General features: G+C 49.6%; 1 protein-coding gene across 1 annotated transcript in view; it reads left to right on the forward strand.

Annotated features, from left to right (window-relative positions):
- The window catches only part of COL22A1 (collagen type XXII alpha 1 chain), a 236,758-nt gene that overhangs the window by 38,007 nt on the left and 178,658 nt on the right, over positions 1-20,093 (forward strand). The window contains exons 6-9 of the mRNA XM_069465956.1: positions 2,724-2,999; positions 11,997-12,077; positions 13,186-13,302; positions 17,264-17,308. Coding sequence (XP_069322057.1) covers positions 2,724-2,999; positions 11,997-12,077; positions 13,186-13,302; positions 17,264-17,308 — 519 coding nt within the window. The remainder of the gene's footprint in view (positions 1-2,723; positions 3,000-11,996; positions 12,078-13,185; positions 13,303-17,263; positions 17,309-20,093) is intronic.

Consider the following 20,093-nt stretch of genomic DNA (forward strand, 5'->3'; position numbering starts at 1 on the left):
ACCACATTCATGGCCTACCCTCTGAGGAAGCTCCTCCAAGACAATGAGCTCACTCTCCCGGGTGCAAGCCAGACCCTCGTGTGACATGCACTTGCTTGTCAACATACATGCTTATAGCATGAGCTAAGGATTATCTGAGTGCTTTATACATTTTAACTCCTTTAGTCTTCATAAAAACCCTATGAGCAGGTTCTACTGTTAGCATCTCCCAGAGGAGGAAACAGCCACAGAGAGGCTAACAAATTTGCCCATTTTCTCAGGTAATAAGAGCAAGAGTTGAGATTTGAACCCGGGCAGTCTGGCTCCCACATCTGTGCTTTTAACCACAGGCTCAGCTGGCTCCTGTTGTAAGCAGGTCCAGTCAGTTGGCCTGTTGGAATAGTTTTCTGTTGCATGCCTGGTCATATGGAGATGCAGAGATCTTTTCAGGCCTGACTGCTGAGAGGCCTGATTTCCTAAGTGTGGGAGGCTGAATCAAGGAGTAGGGGTTCTTCTCCAGAGGCTACTTTTCTGTAGGGCGGGCAGCTCTTTGTGTTCCTTTCCAACTCCCTCTCCGTTTGCACAGGGCTTCCTTCTCCAGTTTCTCGGGGTCTGGTGCAGCAGGGCTGGGCACCTGCCATGACATTCCTGTGGGGTGAGCCTGCACCACCCCCTCAGTCTGGGTTCTCTTCCTTCATGGCATTTGCAGGGCTGTGTGTGCTCGCTGCTGCCGTGTCTGTATCCTCCCTGTTTCTGGCAGAATGAGCCACGGGTTGAAATACCACAGAGCCTGGCAGAGACTGAGTCTGCCCTGAAAAACGAGGCGCATGTCTGAAGAAGCCACTGACAGTTCGCTTTCATCAAATCAGCCATGGTTGACGGCCCTTCACTGGAAGTGCCCGTGATGGTCACCTCCACACCGGGGGGAAATGCTGGCTATTATTTCTATGCAGGAAAAAATGGATAAAGGCCTGCAAGAAGGTGATCTGTGCACAGAGTGGTGTTGGTGGCGTGGCCACACACTATGCCAGTCATCATGGCTCTGCAAATAGAGATGTTAATATGCAGGTAGAGATGACCCTGGTTTCATTTGCTATGTGCCACCACCCATTTGCCGTCTGGGGAAACTGAGGAGCATTCACTTATTCCAGATGTGACAAAGGGACAGGAAGGAGGCTGGTGTGGCTGAAGCAGAGGGTGGGGTGTGTGTGTGTGTGGAGGGGCAGCTAGCAATGAGGTTCCAGAGGTGGAAGAAGGCCAGATCTCATAAAGCCTCGTCAGGCCCGTGTAGGGACTTTTTGTTTGAGAACAGCCTATGTGGATATACACAGGTTTGAAAACAGGGGGGCTAATTAGTAGAATATGGTAGTAGCCCAGGCAAGAGATGATGCTCTCTCAGACCAGGTAGGAATAGTGACATTGGGAGAAATGTTCAGATTCTGGAAGTATTTTGAAAGCAGACCCAACAGAACTTGCTGATGAATCTGAGATATGGAGTGCCTTCCCTGAGACCACCCAGGTGGCATTGGTGGACACAAACTTCACAAGGGTTCCACCCCTTGCTCTATATCATGCCAGAGATAGAAACATTGAAGGGAAAGCCATGTCCCTAGGAAGCTCCAAAGATGGTTCAGGGACACATGGCTCAAACATAGGAAACTATTCTCAAGAAATAGAAGACCACATCTTTGCAATTGTGAATTGTGCTGCAATAAACATTCAAGTGCATGTGTCTTTTTGATGAAAGTCTTCTTTTTCTTTGGGTACATACCCAGTAATGGGATTGCTGGATCGAATGGTAGGTCTACTTTTAGCTCTCTAAGGAATCTCCATACTGTTTTCCATAGAGGTTGTACTAATTTGCAGTCCCACCAACAGTGTATAAGCATTTCTTTCTCTCTGCATCCATACCAGCATCTATTGTTTTTGGACTTTTTAATAAAAACTAACCCAAGTGCCTATCAATACATGAGTGGATTAATAAAATGTGGTATATGTATACCATGAAGTTCTACTCAGCCACAAAAAACAATGGTGATATAGCACCTCTTGTGTTTTCCTGGATAGAGCTGGAACCCATTCTACTAAATGAAGTACCCAAGAATAGAAAAACAAGCACCACATGTACTCACCATCAAATTGATTTTAACTGATCAACACCTAAGTGTACATACAGTAAGAACATTCATTGGGTGTTGGGCAGGTGGGAGGGGAGGAGGGGATGGGTATATTCATACCCAATGGGTGTGGTGCATACCATCTGGGGGTGGACATGCTTGAAGCTCTGACTTGGTTAGGTGAAGGGCAATATATGTAACCTAAACATTTGTACCCCTGTAATACATATAAATAAAACAAATTTAAAAAAAAGACAATGAAACTAGTTAGGCTTTCTGGTTGGTCTCAGGACTCAAGCCTCTCTGCGCCAGTTGCCTTGCAGTCTCACCAAAGCTCTCTTACCTGCATAGCCCTCCAGGCATTGAGTTTTGACTCCTGGGTTACTGTATAAATTAAGTTATTCTATTTAATGCAAAATTTAGAACAGCCTGCAAGGTAGACATTATTAACGCCATTGCAAGACTCAGAGATGGAAAGTGATTGGCCCAAGATCAGACAGCAGGTGACTGACTGGTAAGAGTCACGGCCAGGATCTGACTCAGGTTTTCCAGGTCTGACTTCAGATTCCTCCCTCTCCCCACCTTGGTCCTGTGCAGCTCAAGAGTGTCTGGTCCTTTCCTCCCCAGGTCTCCATCCGGCTGGACGGCGAGAACAAGGCAGTCGAGTACAACTCTGTGGGCGCCATGAAAGATGCCGTTAGGGTGGTCTTCCGAGGTCCCAGGGTCGACGACCTCTTTGACCGGGACTGGCACAAGATCGCCCTGAGCATCCAGGCCCAGAACGTGTCCCTGTACATCGACTGTGCACTGGTGCAGACGCTGCCCATCGAGGAGCGGGAGAACATAGACATCCAGGGAAAGACCGTGATCGGCAAGCGCCTCTACGACAGCGTGCCTATCGACGTGAGTACCCAAGGGCCTTCTGCAGCCAAGGTGCTGGGGCCCCCAGGGTGGAGCCTTGGGAACTAGGTGTCCCACTGTCCCCAACACCTGCATGCACCATATACCAGGCATCACCACGGACTGTCATAGAAGGGAGGTCCCTGACTCAGAAAACTGCCATGTTGGCACCGAAATTCACCATCACCCCTTCTTTCACTCACTCGATCATCCAGCCCTTCCATCAGTCACTCATCATGTATGTGTGGAGCATCTACCATGTGCCAGGCTCTGTGTCAGACACCAGTACCCACAGACGAGAGCAAGGGTACTGGTGCCATGGCTCTGGCTTCATAGGTAATTCTCGAGAAAGATAGCTCCCAGGTCTGCAAAGGTCACATACATGCACATATGTATTTATGTATGTATGCATAATAATGCATATATGTAGGTAGGTGGATAAAGTTTCATGTAAATTTAAATAAAGACATTTTTTCTTTCCTCTGATTATAGAGAATTTGAAAAATACAGGAAAGCATATAGGAAATAAATGACAGTCATCCTCATTGCACCAACCAGGGACAAGAACTGGTGATAACTCAGTATCTTTCCTTCCACCATGATTCCATCAATGTTCTTTCCTTCTTTTATTCTTTCTCTTCCCTCTTTACTTCTTTTCTCTTTTCTCCTTTCAATATTTCTTTCTTTTCTTTCTTGTAGAAATACATACCCACATCTATACCCACAGAGACACATACACTGTAGGTGTGCACACACATAACACATACACACATGTAGATGGTCGTCCACACGTGCTGTCTTCAAGCTGAAGTCACCCTTGGTGACCATGCCCAAGAGCATCCCCCGCTTCCTGAGAAATAATAGGAAACGACTTGGGATGGCTCTTTCCAAAATGATTTCTTCTATTTGTATATGCATAACTATAATCAAATACAGTGTCATTAGGTATAGGTATATATTTTTTGTTTCTTTTTTTAAATTTGTTTTAATTCAGGACATTATGGGGGTACAAACATTTTGGTTACATGTAATGCTTTTGTCTTGCCCAAGCCAGGGCTACAAGCGTGCCCTTCCCCCCATACAGTGCGCTGCGCTTTCATTACTTGTGGGTTTACCCCCCACCTCCCCACCTGACCGGCACCCAGTGAGTATCACTACCATGTAGGCACTTTAGTGCTCAATTGATATGAATAATGTACTGTGTGTATAGCTACATCTTGCTTTTTATCTTATTTACTCAAAATTGTGTGTCTACGCTTTTGTTCCTTCTTTTATCTAATTCTTAACACTTTATTTTATCTTTTGTTTATTCATTCTCCTGTAAGTGATATTTAGATTGTTTGCACTGTATCACTGTCATAATCAGCAGGCTTCCGGCCTTGAAAAGGGAGGCAGAGCTCCATGCACTTTCCTTGTGAGGAAATGTGGGTAACACCTGCCCTTTAGGCCTGAGCGGCACATGAATTGAGAGCATTTTTCTGGGGTATGTGTCTTCAGGGTACATGATTGGGCTGTAGGGTATACAATTTTCAACTTTTCCACATATTTCAAATTTCTCTACACATCGACATTTATATATCTGCCTGTAATGCATGAATATCTTATTTTCTTAAATCCATACATATGTGTATATATATGTGTCTATGTATATGTGTGTGTATATGTATATTATATATATAAATGCTTTGTTGTTGTTTTGCCAATCTGATGAGCTTCCAGGGGTATTATTGTGGTTTTCATCTGCATTCACCCGAGGAGGCGTGGATGAGGCTGGAAATGCTTCCATGTGTTCACTGATGAATGCCAGATCATACCCTTTGCCTATTTTACTGCCGTGCTATTTTTCTTTTCTTCATGATTTCTAGACAATCTTTCCATATACTAATTGCTTATTTGTTATATATGTTGCAAATATTGTTTCCAGGTCTGTTGAACATAAACCATAAAGAAAACATTAAGTTTGAGTAAAAAAAAGGTTTAAGAACTGGCTTTATAGCAAAGACATCATAAACAAGGTTATAAAATTTTTATAACTCGCTCTGTTAACTAAGTAATAAGTCACAAACATTTCCTGTGTGTACAGATTTTTAAACATAAGACAAGAGTGAGCTGGGCGGGTGGTAGGTGGGAAAGAGTGTGGGGTTGGGGACAGGGCAGGATGTGACACTCAGGCTCCAGCCAGCTGCTGCGGCACTGTGGATGTCACACGCTGCTTGTGTTTTTCAGGCTTTGTTTGTCTGCTCATTTGTTTAATCTCTGAAATGGGAACCATTTGTTTTGTTTTTATGTGCAGTTGCTGAGGGATAAAATAAGATAATAAATGTGGAACCAAATTAAACAAAAAATTGTAAAAATCAAAGTAAAGCTATAAAAATCATTATTTAGTCTGCCTAATTCTGGCTCATTCTGCCTAATTAGGCACAGACTCTGTGCCAGGCATTGCACCAAAGTGCTCCTTTACCCTAGTGCTGCTCAGCTCTCCTCCACAACCTTAGAAAGTAGACACAATGAACATGCTCGTTTCACGATGGAGAGAGGGACGCTCCTAGAAAAGTGAGAGGTTCCTCTAGAATCACAAGCTGGCCAACGGTGGTTGTGGTGGTCACTCTCACAGCCTGTCTCCAAGGCCCATGTGCAAACCGCCCCACGGCTAAGATAATGCCCACGGGAGCTGGAGAAGATGGAGCTATAGAATATTCATGACAGACACAGGGATCATTATTATCTCTCCAGAGTCACAGGCATACTTCTCTTAATCTGCAATACAGGCCAGTTCAGTGGGAGATTCTGACTCAGAAACATTCAGTGGCTGGCTTAAATTCTCCCAGTGCTGGGCAGCCAGGGTGGGATGCAGCCCGGTGGGCTCCATGGGCTCTGCTGTCAGCCCCTGAATGACAGTCCCTGAAACTGATGCCCGCTGAGCTGTGAGGAACCCAGAGAGCAACCCATCCAGACTGACATTTACTTTGCAGATAAGCTTACTGGGGCTCAGGGGGAATAACACACATATCCAAAGATACAAAGCAAGATTAGATCCTTCTAACGCCTGTTCCAGAACATCCAACAATGATATTTCTATTATTTTTCTGTTCAATGTACTAGGAGACTATGTTTGAGTTAAAAGTCTCCTGAAAGCAGGAGTCCACTTTAGCAAGTAGTCCCACATCCCTTGAAGATGCATGTCCCAGACTTTGAGTTAAACAAAACTGTTTTGGAGTCCAAGCTCCACTCTTGCCTCCTTGGTCCTCAGCTGGAAGGTGGTAAAAATTAGTGCTCACTACGCAGGGTTGTTATGATATTAAATGCCATATCATAGAGAACTTCCAAGAATACCATGAGTTTTCAGGAAATGCTAGCCATCGTTAAGATAATGAACACACACCGCCACCATCTTCATCACGCAGTCATGGTGGTATCGGGAGGTTTTGGAAACAGGAAAAGGATTAGATTCCACACCTTCTAAGCTGCCCATCTCTGTTATACAGTTGATCACTAAGCAGGGGACTGGCAGTCAGACCTGAGACGTGGGCAGTGCCTCTCGTTCATCCCCCCTGGGCCTCACCATTGCAGGGCAGGCCGGCTGTGCGGCCGAATGCCTGCACCTGCATCTCAGCCTGAGGACTCTCTCTGGCTAGAGAGACAGTGCCACCAATGGCACTGACCCCAGGACAGCCCCTGGCCCAGGACTGGGAGTGTCAGTACCCCAGCTCCCCCAGCTCTGGCATCCTGACTCCCATTTTCTTTGCTGGCTCCAGACTTCCCCAGCAGGTGTAAACTGCAGACGCCCACAGTGGTAACAGCATGGATAGTAACCCTTTGCTGGCTGGCTTCCTTTCCCTGACTCCTTCCCAACTCTTGGTACCAGTGCTTCTCAAATAAAATAAATATCCTACTTTCTCTTAGATAAATATGTCTGGGTGTCCTAAACTAAAACACCTGGGCCAGTGGTCTCATCTCTCTGAGGCTCCGTCTTCTCATCTGTAGAAAGGAGGCTCAGACTCATACCTGTCAGTGCTTGAGTGCGTTAACTAATATGTGTATATAGCCAGCAGTGCCTGGCACATGGCAAGTTCTCAGCTGTGTTAAAGGCAAGAGAACACATTGATTAAGAAGGTGGGCCATGGAGCTAGCCTGCCTGGATTCAGATCCTTGTTCCATCCCTGTGTATCCTTGGAAATTTTACTTAGCATCTCAGATCCTCAGGTTTTGTTGTTGACACTGTTCTTTTATAACCAAGACTGAATTGCAGTTTGTGCACATGAGTATCATGTTTGTTGCTAAAATACAGAAATAGTTTCATGCAGGTTGGTAAATAGCAGCTTCTGTGAGCTCTCAGTTCCCCATCTGTATCTCAGCAGCCCTGGTTCTTATCCTTTCCTGGGGTGACACAGACTGTCCCATTCCCCAGCAAGTGAAGGGTTAAGGCAGCCACAGGAGGCCCCTTCTGATTGGTCAAGCCTGTGCCTCCTGGTTGTTAAGATGCTCACTGTCTCCCTAGCAGCACCATCAGATAAGGAGGTTGTGAGGACCATCGGAATTATCCTCATGAAGTTTCAGAACAGTGTCAGACACACAGGAAGCCCATGAAGAATATTAGCTATTCTGAAAAGGAGAGAGAAGAGATGGCCCCTGCATCCACACCCACACAGTCTAGGGGGAGAGGTGGGCTGGGAGCCCAGGTGCAGGTGCACACACAGACGCAGCTGCCCGGAGCCCTGCCCTGGGGCTCCCACAGAGCCCGGTGCCCTCTGATCCCTCAGATGCCCAGCCCCTGCCCATCTCACCTCCTGTCCCATAGCTTCTGTGCCAAGTCGGCCCTCTGACTGTGGATGGCACCAGCCATGGGCCTTTCTGTTCTTCTCGTTCACCTGCAGCCTGTGCAAGCAATGAGTGCTTGGTGCCTTGGAGTCTTGGTCACTGAGTGGGAGCAATTTCCCAGAGACGGCATTCCAGCTTAGCCAGGGGCCCGCCCTTGGTACTCAAGTGGAGGAATGTGGAGGGATGTGGAGGGCAGGAGCTCCACACTCTTAGGAATAGAGGGCCTCCCAGAAAGGTGACTTTGCCACACCTGGACTTGTTCTGGGTGAACAAATAAACAGAGGTCAGACTTCATCCTGCCCTGGGGGTGACTTCTCAGAGACTGGCCAAGGGGAAGGCAGGGGCTGAGTGGGTGGCAAGATTGGGTCCCCAAGGGCGATCTCAGAAAGGGCTCAGCCTTGGAGCTGTAGTCTCCTTGTCTGTGAAATGTGGCAGTGGATTCATTATTGATAAGAGTAAATTTATTATTAGCAGGATAAAGAGATATAGTCTAAGTAAAACATTTGGAAATGCTCATTATGCACATTACATATTTAATAAATAGTAGCAAACAGTGTTATTATAATTGCTTATTTGTATAATTGTAAAATAACAGTTGTTGATATATTAATACTAATGATATGTACACCTACTTTGATCTGGACACTAAAATATAGTTTCTAAACAGTCCCCATTTTTTTAAATAAAGAAACTTTGGCTCAGTGAGGCTAAATTAATTCACTGAATAACTTTTATTTTATTCCTTACTGAGGTGTAATTATATGTGGTGTAATGCACAGATCTTAAGTGGATACTTTGAGTTCTGTCAAGTGTATAACTCAGATAACCACAGAATGTTTTAAGTGGCCCCACATTATCCAGCTAGCCAGGGATGGAGGGGATGTGCGTCGAATCCCAGCTCCCAAAGCCCGCGTCCTCTGCACCGCAGCCCGTATCAGCGGCGTCAAGGGCACACTTGCTGCTGCCTAGCGGTTTGTGCGGTCAAGTAGCCACTGACGGTCTACCCTGGGAGAACAGTGACTGTTGTTTTTATCTTGTTTGTCACTTCATGTGTCTGAGACACAGGCTCTCAACAATGTTATGCTTAATGAGTAGGAAAAGATCTCTGATTTTAAGGAACCTGTAGTCTCCTATGGCAGAAAGGCTCACGCTGAGGTCATTTCAGTCTAGTTAAGTGAGCGCCACAGAGAAATAGGCATCGGCTGATATGGGACTGGATAGATGAGCAGGGTAGGTGTATGCGGAAGGTAGGAGGGGAGGCAGGGTGGCTTCCTGGAGGAAGTGACTCCTGGGGTGAGCCTTAGAGGACGACTAGGACTTGTCTGTGCAGAGCTAGGAGCCCTGAGGTGGAAGCAGCCTTGTGAGGGGCTAGAACTGGAAGCACAGGTGCAAGGCGAGGCAGGGAGGCCAGTAGGGCCAGGGGCTTCCAGCTGTTGCACTCTCGGTCGGTTTCCACACTGTGGCCAGCACAGCCTCACTAATCATCACCAAGCTGCCAACAGGGGGGATATGAGGGAAGCTGGGGACCAGGGCGCCCACCCATGCAGTAGTGCAACCCAGAATGGTGGAGGCAGAAGCATGAGTAGGCTCTCAGGTGGGGCAGAGGATGTCAGGAGGTGGAGTCCTGGGCCGTGGGTGAGGGACACGGGAGAAGGGAGCAGGACAGCTTCGGGCATGGTGAGATTTCAGGCACCTGGGAAGGGCCCCTCCTGGCTCCTGGGCTCAATTTCCCCACCTGGGCGTGTGGGCCAGCCGGGCCCTGCCTGGGCAGCCCTGCCTCTTTCTTCTCCCTCCCTGTCCCTGTGGCCCTGCCTGGCGGCCCCGCCACCGGAGTGTGTGTTGCTAATGTAGAAAGCAGGATTGGCTCTGACAATAGGCTTTATTCAACATCACGACTTTGCATTCTGTCATTTCCCCCGTTTCTGGCTGGTGTCTCTACAGGAAATAAAACAGACGGATGAATGGAATTATTATTGTTTCTGCTGAATAAAGGCGGTGGGGTGCGGGGTTGCACTTCAAGGGGCACTTCATAAAGCCAGGAGGATGAGGTGGAGCAGCTGACCGTGTGCCTTTTCCATGTGCTGAGGGGCCAGAGAAGAGCGTGGGGTTGGGCCGGCCTGGGCACTTGGATCAGTGTTCAGCCCCGTGAGGGTCCCTCATCCACTGCCCCAGCTCTCACTCCACCTGCTAAACGTCCACCCACTCATTGGCTCGTCCACTCAGCCACGGATGCTGTGCTAACAGCACATCTGCTCCGTGTCAGGAGCTGCTCCAGTGTTGGGGACCCGGGGAAGGAGAGGAGAGCCTCGCCCTCACGGAGTTTATGCTCTAGCAGGGGAGATGCTGTAAAAAGTGAGCTAAGAAGCAGACAGAACGATCTGTTGTGTCAAGTGCTGTGACAGGCGATGTGCAGGAAGCTGGGGGCAGCAGAGGGAGGAAGTGTCATTCTGGCCTGGGCACCTCTGCAAGGTGCAAGGGAAAAAAGCCCAGAGTGTTGCAGGGTGTGGGTCAGGAGGGGCTGGAACCAGCCTGGCAGATGAGGGGTGAGCTTGCACGGGGCCTGGGAGGAGCTGTGGTTTGTCTGGATCCCCTGTACTGGGCCAAGAGCCTCCGTGATGTGCTTAAGAAGGCAACGGTGCCTGGGAGTCAGTCCCTGCTCTCAAGAGTCCTGAACTGGAAAGAAAGTGGACGTGCAGACACATAATTACCCTGTAGTCTGCCGTGTCCCGTGTTGCTGTGCAGACAGGGCAGAGAAGAGGGGCTCATCAACGCTTCTTGACAGCGGAGGGAGGTGCACCTGTTACCTGTGGCTGTGTTACAAATGGCCCCTGCCCCCCAATGGATGCAGAGCAAAACAACAGATGTGCACCGTCTCTCAGACTCTATGGTTCAAGAACCTGGGGGTGGCTTATTCAAAAGTTCTCAGAGTCTCTCGGGTGTGACGCTGCTGTCATTCTGTTGGCCAGTGCTGCCGTTATCTCAAGCTCAGGGGGGCTGAAGGATCCAGCCCCAAGCCCACCCAGCTGGCTGTGGGCAGCTTCCTGTGGGCTATTGAACTGAGAGCCTCAGTTTCTTGCCAGTGGCTTGTTGGAGCCACCCTGGTTTTTCTCCACATGAACCTGTCCACGAGGAGCTCCCAACATGGCGGCCGGTGTCCCCAGGGCGAGTGATGCAAAAGAGCGGGCACGTGTGTGAGACGAGCACACCAAGGCAGAAGCCAGTCTTTTGTGACCTGATTGACCTTGGAAGTGACACGCCATCAGTTGCACACAGGGGAGGGAACTTAGCTCCACATCTTGAAAGGAAGAATGTCATAGAAGCTGTGGGCAGATTTTAAAAACAACCACAGAGGGGGATGTCTGAGCATGGGATTGGGTGGTGACTAGGAGATTGTTCAAGGCTTTTCTAGGAGAGGGACCACATGCCAAGGCATGAACGTGGGGACCACATGGCTTCTCTGTGGTTCAGCTGAGGTTAGATGTTGTGGAGTGCAAGTGCAGAGTGAAGAGAGGTACACGGGGGGTGCCAGGCAGGCTGGGCTTTATTTTAGACTCTGTGTGTGTGTGTGTGTGTGTGTGTGAAAGAGAGAGAGAGAGAAATGTGTGCATGTGTGTGGTGTATATTTAACACCACAGCCCCTTTAAGTTTTAATTTTTTTATGTTTTAAGTTTTTAAGTTTAAGGGGCTATAATATTAAAGGTGGTGATAGTGGCAAGTGTTTGTTTCAGAAGTATACTTCACTGCTTAACCGTGTAGAGATGTGGGCGAGGTTGAAAACAGGGATACATAGAGTGCGTGGGGACTACTGCCGCGGTGTCCCTAAGGGGCTTTACTGACTGCAGTGAGGATGGCAGATAGAGAGGGTGACGCCTGCCTCGTGGGCATGGCTGAGGGTGGAAGCCACAGCACCTTCAGAGTAGAATGAAACCCTGGACTTTATGACCTGAACCCCCTTGCTCGGGGGCTCTCACTTCTCGAAGGGATGGGGAGAGTGAGTAGACGAAGCCCGGCTCCGTCTGAGGTCCAGCCGTGGGGCCCAGGTGGGAGTGGCTCAGCGTGGCACCAGGAAGGTGCCCAGGGAGGCAGTGGGACCCAACACCTGGGCAGGGTCTGCTTCAACCACGGAGGTTTTAGGCTCCAAAATCCCTAAAACTCATCTCCTCTCCTCATTTTCCTTTCTAGTTCGACCTGCAGCGGATTGTGATCTACTGCGACTCGAGACACGCGGAATTGGAGACTTGCTGTGATATCCCCTCGGGTCCGGTAAGCAAAGATTCTTGCACGGAGAGGCCAGGAGGAAGTGGGTGTGTGGGCTCCAGAGAGGGGCTATCCAGGGCTCCAACAGTGGTTGGGGTCAGCGGGACGTCCACCATCAGAGCGTGGCCTGAGAAGGAGACTGGTGGTCATGGCTTGGGTTCCAATTCCTGGCCACACAGAGTGTGGGTTTGGGGTGAGCTCATGCAGGTTCCCAGGGGACTGCTGCAGTCCGGGCTGTCGTTAGTGTGACCCCGATGCTGCTGGCTGAGTGATGAGGCCCAGCTCTGAGTGGTTGTCCCTGAGGAGCACTGACTGTCTGGCACTCAGGGGGAGGAGGAAGAGGCCCTGGGCTGGTCAGTGACAGCGGGGGCAGAGCATGGACAGCCCGAGAGACCAGAGTTTGCCCCTTCAACCCTCTGTGCAGGGTCTGCAGCCCCCGGGACCTCTCCACCTCCCTTTTTCAGGCCTCTCTCTCAGGCCTCTCTGCCAAATCCTAGTTGCAAGGCTTGCTTAAAAGTTGGGAATCATGGTGGAGCTTGCTTTCTGGGGCTGAGGGATGGAATCTACATACAGCGCTTGGCTCGCCCAGTCCCCGGGACACAGTATGCACTCAATCTGCGTGCCCATCTCAGGACTCTTAGGGGATACAGGTATACAGCAGGTGCTGAGGATTTGGAATCAGATGGACCTGATTGTGGAGACAGATGGTGGGGGGAAGGAAGAAGAGGAGGTGAGGGTGAGGAGAGAAGGAATTCTTGAGCTCCTACTAGGTGCCAGACACTGAAGTGGAATTTTTCCTGTTATCTCATTAATAATGCAAATGCTGTTGTCCCCACTCTACAGAGGTGAACATTGAGGCCCAAGGACTTCAGTGGTTCCTACAGGTGGCTGAGCCAGCCAGTGAAGGGGCTGAGCCCGGGCTGGCAAGGCCTCTCTGCTCCAAGATCACCTATGACCTCATCCCTCCCTCTCACTCGGGCATCCTCAGGGCTTTCCAGGTCCCCTTCACCTGCTGGGTTCCCAGGAAGCCCCAGAGACTGCGCCCTGCACCCCTCCACCAGGGCATGTTTGCTGGGTGAATACCAAGTTCTCACCCACTGGGCTTTCCTTCCAGTGCCAGGTGACTGTGGTGACAGAACCTCCACCTCTGCCCCAGCAGCCTCCCACCCCAGGCAGTGAACAGCTTGGGTTTTTGAAGACCATCAACTGCTCCTGTTCAGCTGGAGAAAAGGTACCATCCGCAGTCCATGCTCAGCTCCCAGCCTGAAGCCCAGTGCTGGGCGGGGAGGGCTGGTCGGCACCACCGCAGGCAGGGGAGGCGGGAGGTTCCCGTCATGCTCGTGGTCTGCCAGGGCAGGATGGCCCTGGGCTCTCAACGACTTTCAGCTCAGCACATTCCTGTTCCTCGGACTGCCCGTTTCCTGACTTCTGTGTGCACTGAAAGGGGAGATCCTCAATCCCATCTCTAATTAGTATTTTCCTGAAGTTGATAATAATGTCTTCCTGAGGTATATCTGGCTCCTACCTGTATCCTCTACACTCAAGTGCAACCAAATCAAACGAGATTTAGTTTGAGAATAAAACTCAGATGAAGACTGAGCGAGGATTTAGACATGCTTTGCAGGAACACACCCTCATTGCTTTCTTCTTGACATTTTCTTTAATAAGCCACACTCTATAATCTCTCTCTCTCTCTCTCTCTCTATATATATATATATATGAGTAAAGTTTTATGTATTTGTTCCTAAATTTAAAAAGTTGTGCATTTCTGTGAACACCACCACCACCGTCCATTAGACTAAATGTCTCATCAAGTGCCTGAGGCTCTGATTTATTCTCTTTTTTGTAGACCAGAGGCCCTTGAGAAGAGAAAAAAAATCTTCCCTATTTGAGCAAAAGGAACATAAAAATTAGCACAAGGATGGCAGGGAGTAGAGTGTGCTGGGAAGGTCTCTGTGAAGTCTGCTGGGCTGACGGTCCCGGGACAGTCGTCTCCAGCGTGCGGCATGTCCCCCTCTGCCCCAGCACGAAGAAGGTGCTCAGCGACTCTGCTAGGGATGAGGAGTGTGCAGACAGAAAGCTGAAATCGTGTTTAGAGTTGGCTGGTGTGGACATTCCTTAGTTCTTCCAGTGACAGTTTCCTTCCACAGCATCCGGTCTTGGCATCGGACTTGCTTCCTTCCTCCTTCCCGCTCTGTCCTCCTTTGCCTGGCTTTCCTCCTTGTGTTTTGTCCCAAGATCCAGACATAGGAGACGGGAGCCCTCAAGGAGGTCTCAGCCACCCGGGGCATCAAAGCCTGCCCCCAACTTGCTGGAGGTTGGAACCAGAAGCTGGCTCAGCTATGCTGTGAGCTGAGGCTGTCTTTGGGCAGTGGGTGATGGGAAGACGCCCCCAGCCTGGGGCCCGGGTTAGGGATGAGGGAGGAGAGGGGGGAGCCAGGGCAGGCACACACAGCGTCTGGCGACTGCCTCTCCTCCAGCCACCCCTTTGCAGGCTGAGGCCCGTTGCAGCCAGGCTGTTGATCCATTTCTCACATGTCAATAAAATAACTGAAGCAGCTGTCAAACCCCACATCCTTTTGAATCCATGTTTTCGGTTAAGAATCCCAGACGAGAAGGGTAAGGGGTAATGGTGTTGTCGGTTTTTCGATCACCAGCCACCACACACACACAGACTGCACCACGAGCTGCAAATCTAGCTCTGCCCAGTCCCAGAATTTTCCTCAGGGCCAGTCCTGTGTCCTGGGTTTGTCCTTCCTAAGGTTCCTGGGGCCAAGCTGCCCCTCCACCATCTTCCACACACCCGTGTCTCTCTACCACCCTCCTGGTGTGGCTTAGGCACATGCTCTCTCCACTCCACCCTGCCTGACCCATGTCACATCCCAGCTGCCCTCCTAGATGAGTCTCACTCCATGTCCCTTTCTAATGTCCAGGCCAGGCTAGAACTTCTGGCACCTTGGAGGATCAGGATCTTTCCTGCCTCCTGGTATTTGCACCTGTGGCATCCCCCCACCACCATCTCTCCCCACCCCGCCTCTTTTACCTCCCTGATGCCTGTTCTGCTTTCAAGACATCCCCAAGGAATTCTGTTCTGAACACGTTATCATTGTGTAATTTCCCTCTTCTCTCCTTGCTACCCTCTCCTCTTCCTCCCTCCGTCCCTCTCTTCTTTCTTTCCTTGTATTATTCACTATCCATCCATCCACTTAATAACTGTATATTCAGCACCTGCTGTTTCCAAGACACAGTGTCCCTTTTCCCTCCTGTGCGTCCATCTGCCATAACAATTATCACATTGGATTGAACATGTCTCCTTGTCTTTATGTCCATAAAATCCTAAGTTCCAGATGGCAGAGATTGAATCTTCACATGTCTGTATTTTCAGCTACTAATATATAGCCTGGCACAGAGCAGACCGTTAAATAATGGCTGAATTGATGGATAAGCCAATCAGGGTAGGAGGAGATGGACAGATGGACAGATGGGAGGAAGGGATAAAGGAACACACCTTTTCTTCCTCTTGACGGGACACAGTCTGGCTGTTGAAGGTTATCAATCAACATCCTCAGCTTCATGCCCAGCGTGGCATTATGCAAAAAACCACTCCATTCTTCACTCTGCAATTCCTTATTTCTGACCATGGATATTAAGCAACTACTGTCTGCTATGCAATGTGCTGTACATCAAGGTTTTATAACAAACAGAATATGGCCCTCAAAAATCCTGTAGTCTTCTCTCTGGTTAGGGACCTAGGAGTTCTGAGCCTGGCTCAGCCCCAGGGAGCTTGGATCAGGCTGTTGGAGGACTTCCCAGGCATGAGTGGCTGGCAGAGTGGCCTACCTCTCCTCTACCCCGCAGAAGTCCATCCACGTAGAAGATCTTCACAATGACCTCCTTAGGCACATGTGGCTTCTTTTCTTTAGAAAGTGTGAACTAGGGGCCCAGGAAGTCCCAGAGTTCTTTCCTAGGAGGCAGAACTCTGGCCACAGGCGGACTTTGTTTCCAGTGGCTTAAGTCTTCCGTTCAGTTTGTGGAACATTTTGATTATTTGGCTAGGTCAGCTTGATGCCTTTTGGGTCCAGGCTTACATCTCTATAACCGAACATGATGGTGAACCTGGACCGTGTGCAAGGCATTCTGGTGAGCACCCTGTGAGGTCAAACACACAGGCACACATATTTACCTTCATTTGCATGTGCAATTGACATCTGTGAGTGCATTTAAAAAAAAATATATGTTCCAAAGTAGCCAAGTGTGCAGCTGTGGAAACAGGGTAGATTGTTGGTAGCAGTGAGTATGTAAATGCATGCAGTGTCACTTTTCATTAATGTGGTGATATTTTTACACCTTTAAAATTATGTGAATCATGGTTGCTTTTGTTTTCAGCATGGCCATATGTACGTGTATTCACAACTTACAGATCACATTTTTAAACACAGTAACAAGATCTTTGCACATTTTAAAACCTGAACAAAGTTTACATCTTGAGATAGCTTATAGGCATGGCTTGTTTTGCGGTTTAGTGAACAATAATTATGTGAACCAATGGCAGGCAACAATTTTCTTTTTAATTGAAGTTATGGTATATTCTGGTAAAAATAGCCCGAAGATACCATTTTGGGTTTTTTAGTTTTATTTATTTATTTATTTATTTACATCAGATATTGACAGATTACGATTACATATATTTATGGGGTACAAAGTGATGCTATAATATATACAATGTGGAATGATTGAATCAAGCTAATTGACACATCTGCCACCTCAGGTACTTGCCATTTCTTACCCCGTCTGACTTCAACGTATACTCTTTGACATGTTGGGTTAGCGGATCTCTGGTTCAGATCACGTTTGACCCCCATGTCGGCACCCCGGGCTCCGCGGCCCCTTGTAACCACCGCTCTGCTCTCCTCTTCTATGTGTTCGACTTTTTCACTTATATAAGCAAGAACATGCGGTGCTTCCCCCTTTCATCCGCCAATAGCAGCATTTGGAAGCTGTCAAAGCTGCCGGGACGTTTGCCGACAGGAGCAGGGCTCTTGGCTCCAGGCAGCCACTTCCCTCTCGCTGTCCCACGGGCAACACTGGGCTTACTAAAGTGACAGGCTTGTGAGCAGTGATGAGAGGAGAGGGAAGGAATTCAAACTAGAGCCTTACTTGCTTTTTTTTTTCTTTTGTCTTTCTTCCTTTAGGGTGAAAAGGGCTTTGATGGCCCCATGGGACTCCCTGGTCCAAAGGTCAGTACTGGCTCCATGGTCCTTTGCTTTGCTCTCTCTGTAAGACAAGACATGGTGCACTGGGCTTCTTCAGAGCTTGCTTCAGAGCTTGCTGAGATGGAAGAGTAAGAGCAAGTGGCACCAAGTCCAAAACCTGCGAGTCTCTTAACAGTGCACAGAACCTCCACTGTTCAGTCTGAAAATAGGAGCAAGAAAGGGCTGGGTTACTAGAGCCCTGGCTCAGAGCTTGTTTGTGCCAACAGACTTAGCTTTCCATGGTCAGTTAATTTTGTAGCACTTGGTTCAAGCTGCTGTATTCCAGAAACTTTCAGAGGTTGGGCTTTTATAATTTATTTAAATTGTATGCAATTTTTTTTACACAAAATTTCCAAACTCATTAATTGCACATAGCCAGGTGTTCCCTCAGGGGGCCCTCCATCCTCAGCCACAGAGCAGTCTCCTTCCTCCTTATCGCTCCCCAGGTTTATAGTATTTATAAAGGTGGAGTGGAAGAGTCCAGCATTAGGGTGTGGCCGTCACCTGGTCTGGTGTTTGAAAGAGGGGCTGAGTGTGGGAAGGGAAACACTCAGAGACAGGTGGGCCTCTTTCTCCCCTCCCCCCTCCCCTCCCCTCTTCCTCCACCTCTGTCTTTCTATGTCTCTGTCTTTCTCTGTGTCTCTGTCTCTCTCTTTGTGTTTCTATCTCTCTCTGCCTCCCCTTCTCCCTCCCACCACCCCCTCCCACTGCATTTCTTGGTTTGGATCCATTCATTCAGCACATCATTGTTACACACCTGGTAAAGGCCAGGCATGGAGGTCACCACCAGGGTTAGAGGATGGTTTAGGCAGGGCCCTGCCCACTAGTGTCTGAGGCAGGTGGTGCAGAGAGACCATTGAACAAGTGGGATCCATTTCTTTTTGCCCACTTCTATCCCATCTTCCATCCTTTCCCACTGGATCCCAGTGACAACACTGTGCACCTGCCCTGTGCACCTGCCCAGGCTTCAGGCTTGGGCTGGGCGCCCACCTGTGACATAGACAGAGAGCGCCGTGGGTTAAGGACTGCCTCTGCTGAGCTCACCGCAGTGAGCATGCAGCTCAGCACAAGAGGTCAGTTCTTGTTGAATGAATGATATATCACCCTGCATGAGAGGCGGTATTGGTCCCATTTTTCAGATGAAAAGATCAAAGGCCAAGATGGTAAAATGCCTGGGGTTGTTTTTCCTCTCGTCCACCTTTGGGCGGACATTTTCTCCCCTCCTGTGTGTTCTTCCTTGCTTCCTCTCTCTTCTGTCTGTTTCGCCTCTTCCCTCTCCCTTTTTTCTTTCTCTTTTCCCTCCCCCCTCATCTCACACCCTCCTCCACTAGCCCTCTGCTAAGATGGACACACAGACTCTCATACGCATGTGCATATACACACACACACACACACACACGCACGCACACACTCACTCCTCCGCAGCTCCCCTCCCCTGGGAGTCCCCTCTTTGTGTTGAGGGAGAGCAGCTCAGAGTGGTCCAGGGGGCTGGGTGGTCACTGCAAGGACAGCGGGGATTTCTACATCACTGAGCACCTCTTGGCAGCAAGCTCAGAGTCTCGGCTGTCAGACAATGTAAAAGAGCAAAGACAGCTGGGGGTTTCGTGGGCTGCTAAGTAGAAAATGTTTGGCTGACCTAGTGGCTGCTTGGTGAGGACCGTGCCCCTGCTGCAGCTGAGCAGATCGGGTGGTGCAGGAGGCCCAGCCCTGAGCCTGACACAGGAGAGAAGACACAGGTGGAGGTAGAGGAACGCAAAGGAGGGAAACAGACAGGGCCGCCTGGAGCCGAGCCTGGCGCCCTCAGGTTTTCCTGCAATCCTGACTCTATAGCGTCACCAGGCAAGTTTGCAATGGCTCCGTGTACCAGCTAGAGCTTGGGCTCTGTCCACAAGCATAGTCTGAGGTCTCCCGGTGCCCGGGCCCAATCTTGATGCAGGAATATAAAGGGAATAATGGAGAGCCCTGTCCCCAGGACTCCCTGGACCGTGGGAAGAGAGATGTGAAAAGAGCGTGGAAGGCAGTGTGGAGAGTCGGGAGGGAGGGCGGCCCGAGGGACCAAGAGGAGAGGCCCCTGTGCCACCTGGGGAGGGGTCAGGACACCTCCTGCCAGGGGCCCTGTCCTGCTGGGGGCCCTGTCCTGCCGGGGGCCCTGTCCTGCCTGGGGCCCTGTCCTGCTGGGTCCAGTAAAGCAAACAGGAGCTGCTCAGACCCAGAAGGCAGGGAAAGGCTTCACAGTCACAGGGAAGAGCATAAACAAAGTGGCCACGTGTTCCTGAAGTGTAAAGAATGAGGCAGGAGCAGGAAGAGATAAAATTCCAGAACCAAGAAAAAAGAAAAATAGAAGAATCAAACCAAGGGCTCATGTTTTTTGCATGTAACCCTGTCTTGGATCAGCTCATGAGATGGCAGGAAATCTGGGTTCCAGTCCCACCCTCAGCCAGAGGTGAAGCCTTCCCCCCGCCTTACGGACACTGTTTTCCCCTCTGCCTGTCCACTGTCTCTTCCCAGGCAGTCGTGAGGGTCCACGTGCTCATGGCACTGACTTGTTATGGAAATCGAATGCCCAGGTGACCCTGGTTGACACCTGGCAGTTGCAAAGCACCTTTATGCTCTTAAGCGTGTGTGCCCTCATGACGACATGCCCATTTTATGGAGCGGAAGCCTGAGGCTCAAAGGCAATAGCGGCGTACTCGAGTCATGTGGCACAGCTGGCATGTGAACCTGGGGCCCTGGCCACGGGGTCAGGGGTCGGACCATTCCCAGGGTTGAG

This window comes from Eulemur rufifrons, chromosome 3 (genome assembly GCF_041146395.1).
Source record: "Eulemur rufifrons isolate Redbay chromosome 3, OSU_ERuf_1, whole genome shotgun sequence".
NCBI lineage: Eukaryota > Metazoa > Chordata > Mammalia > Primates > Lemuridae > Eulemur > Eulemur rufifrons.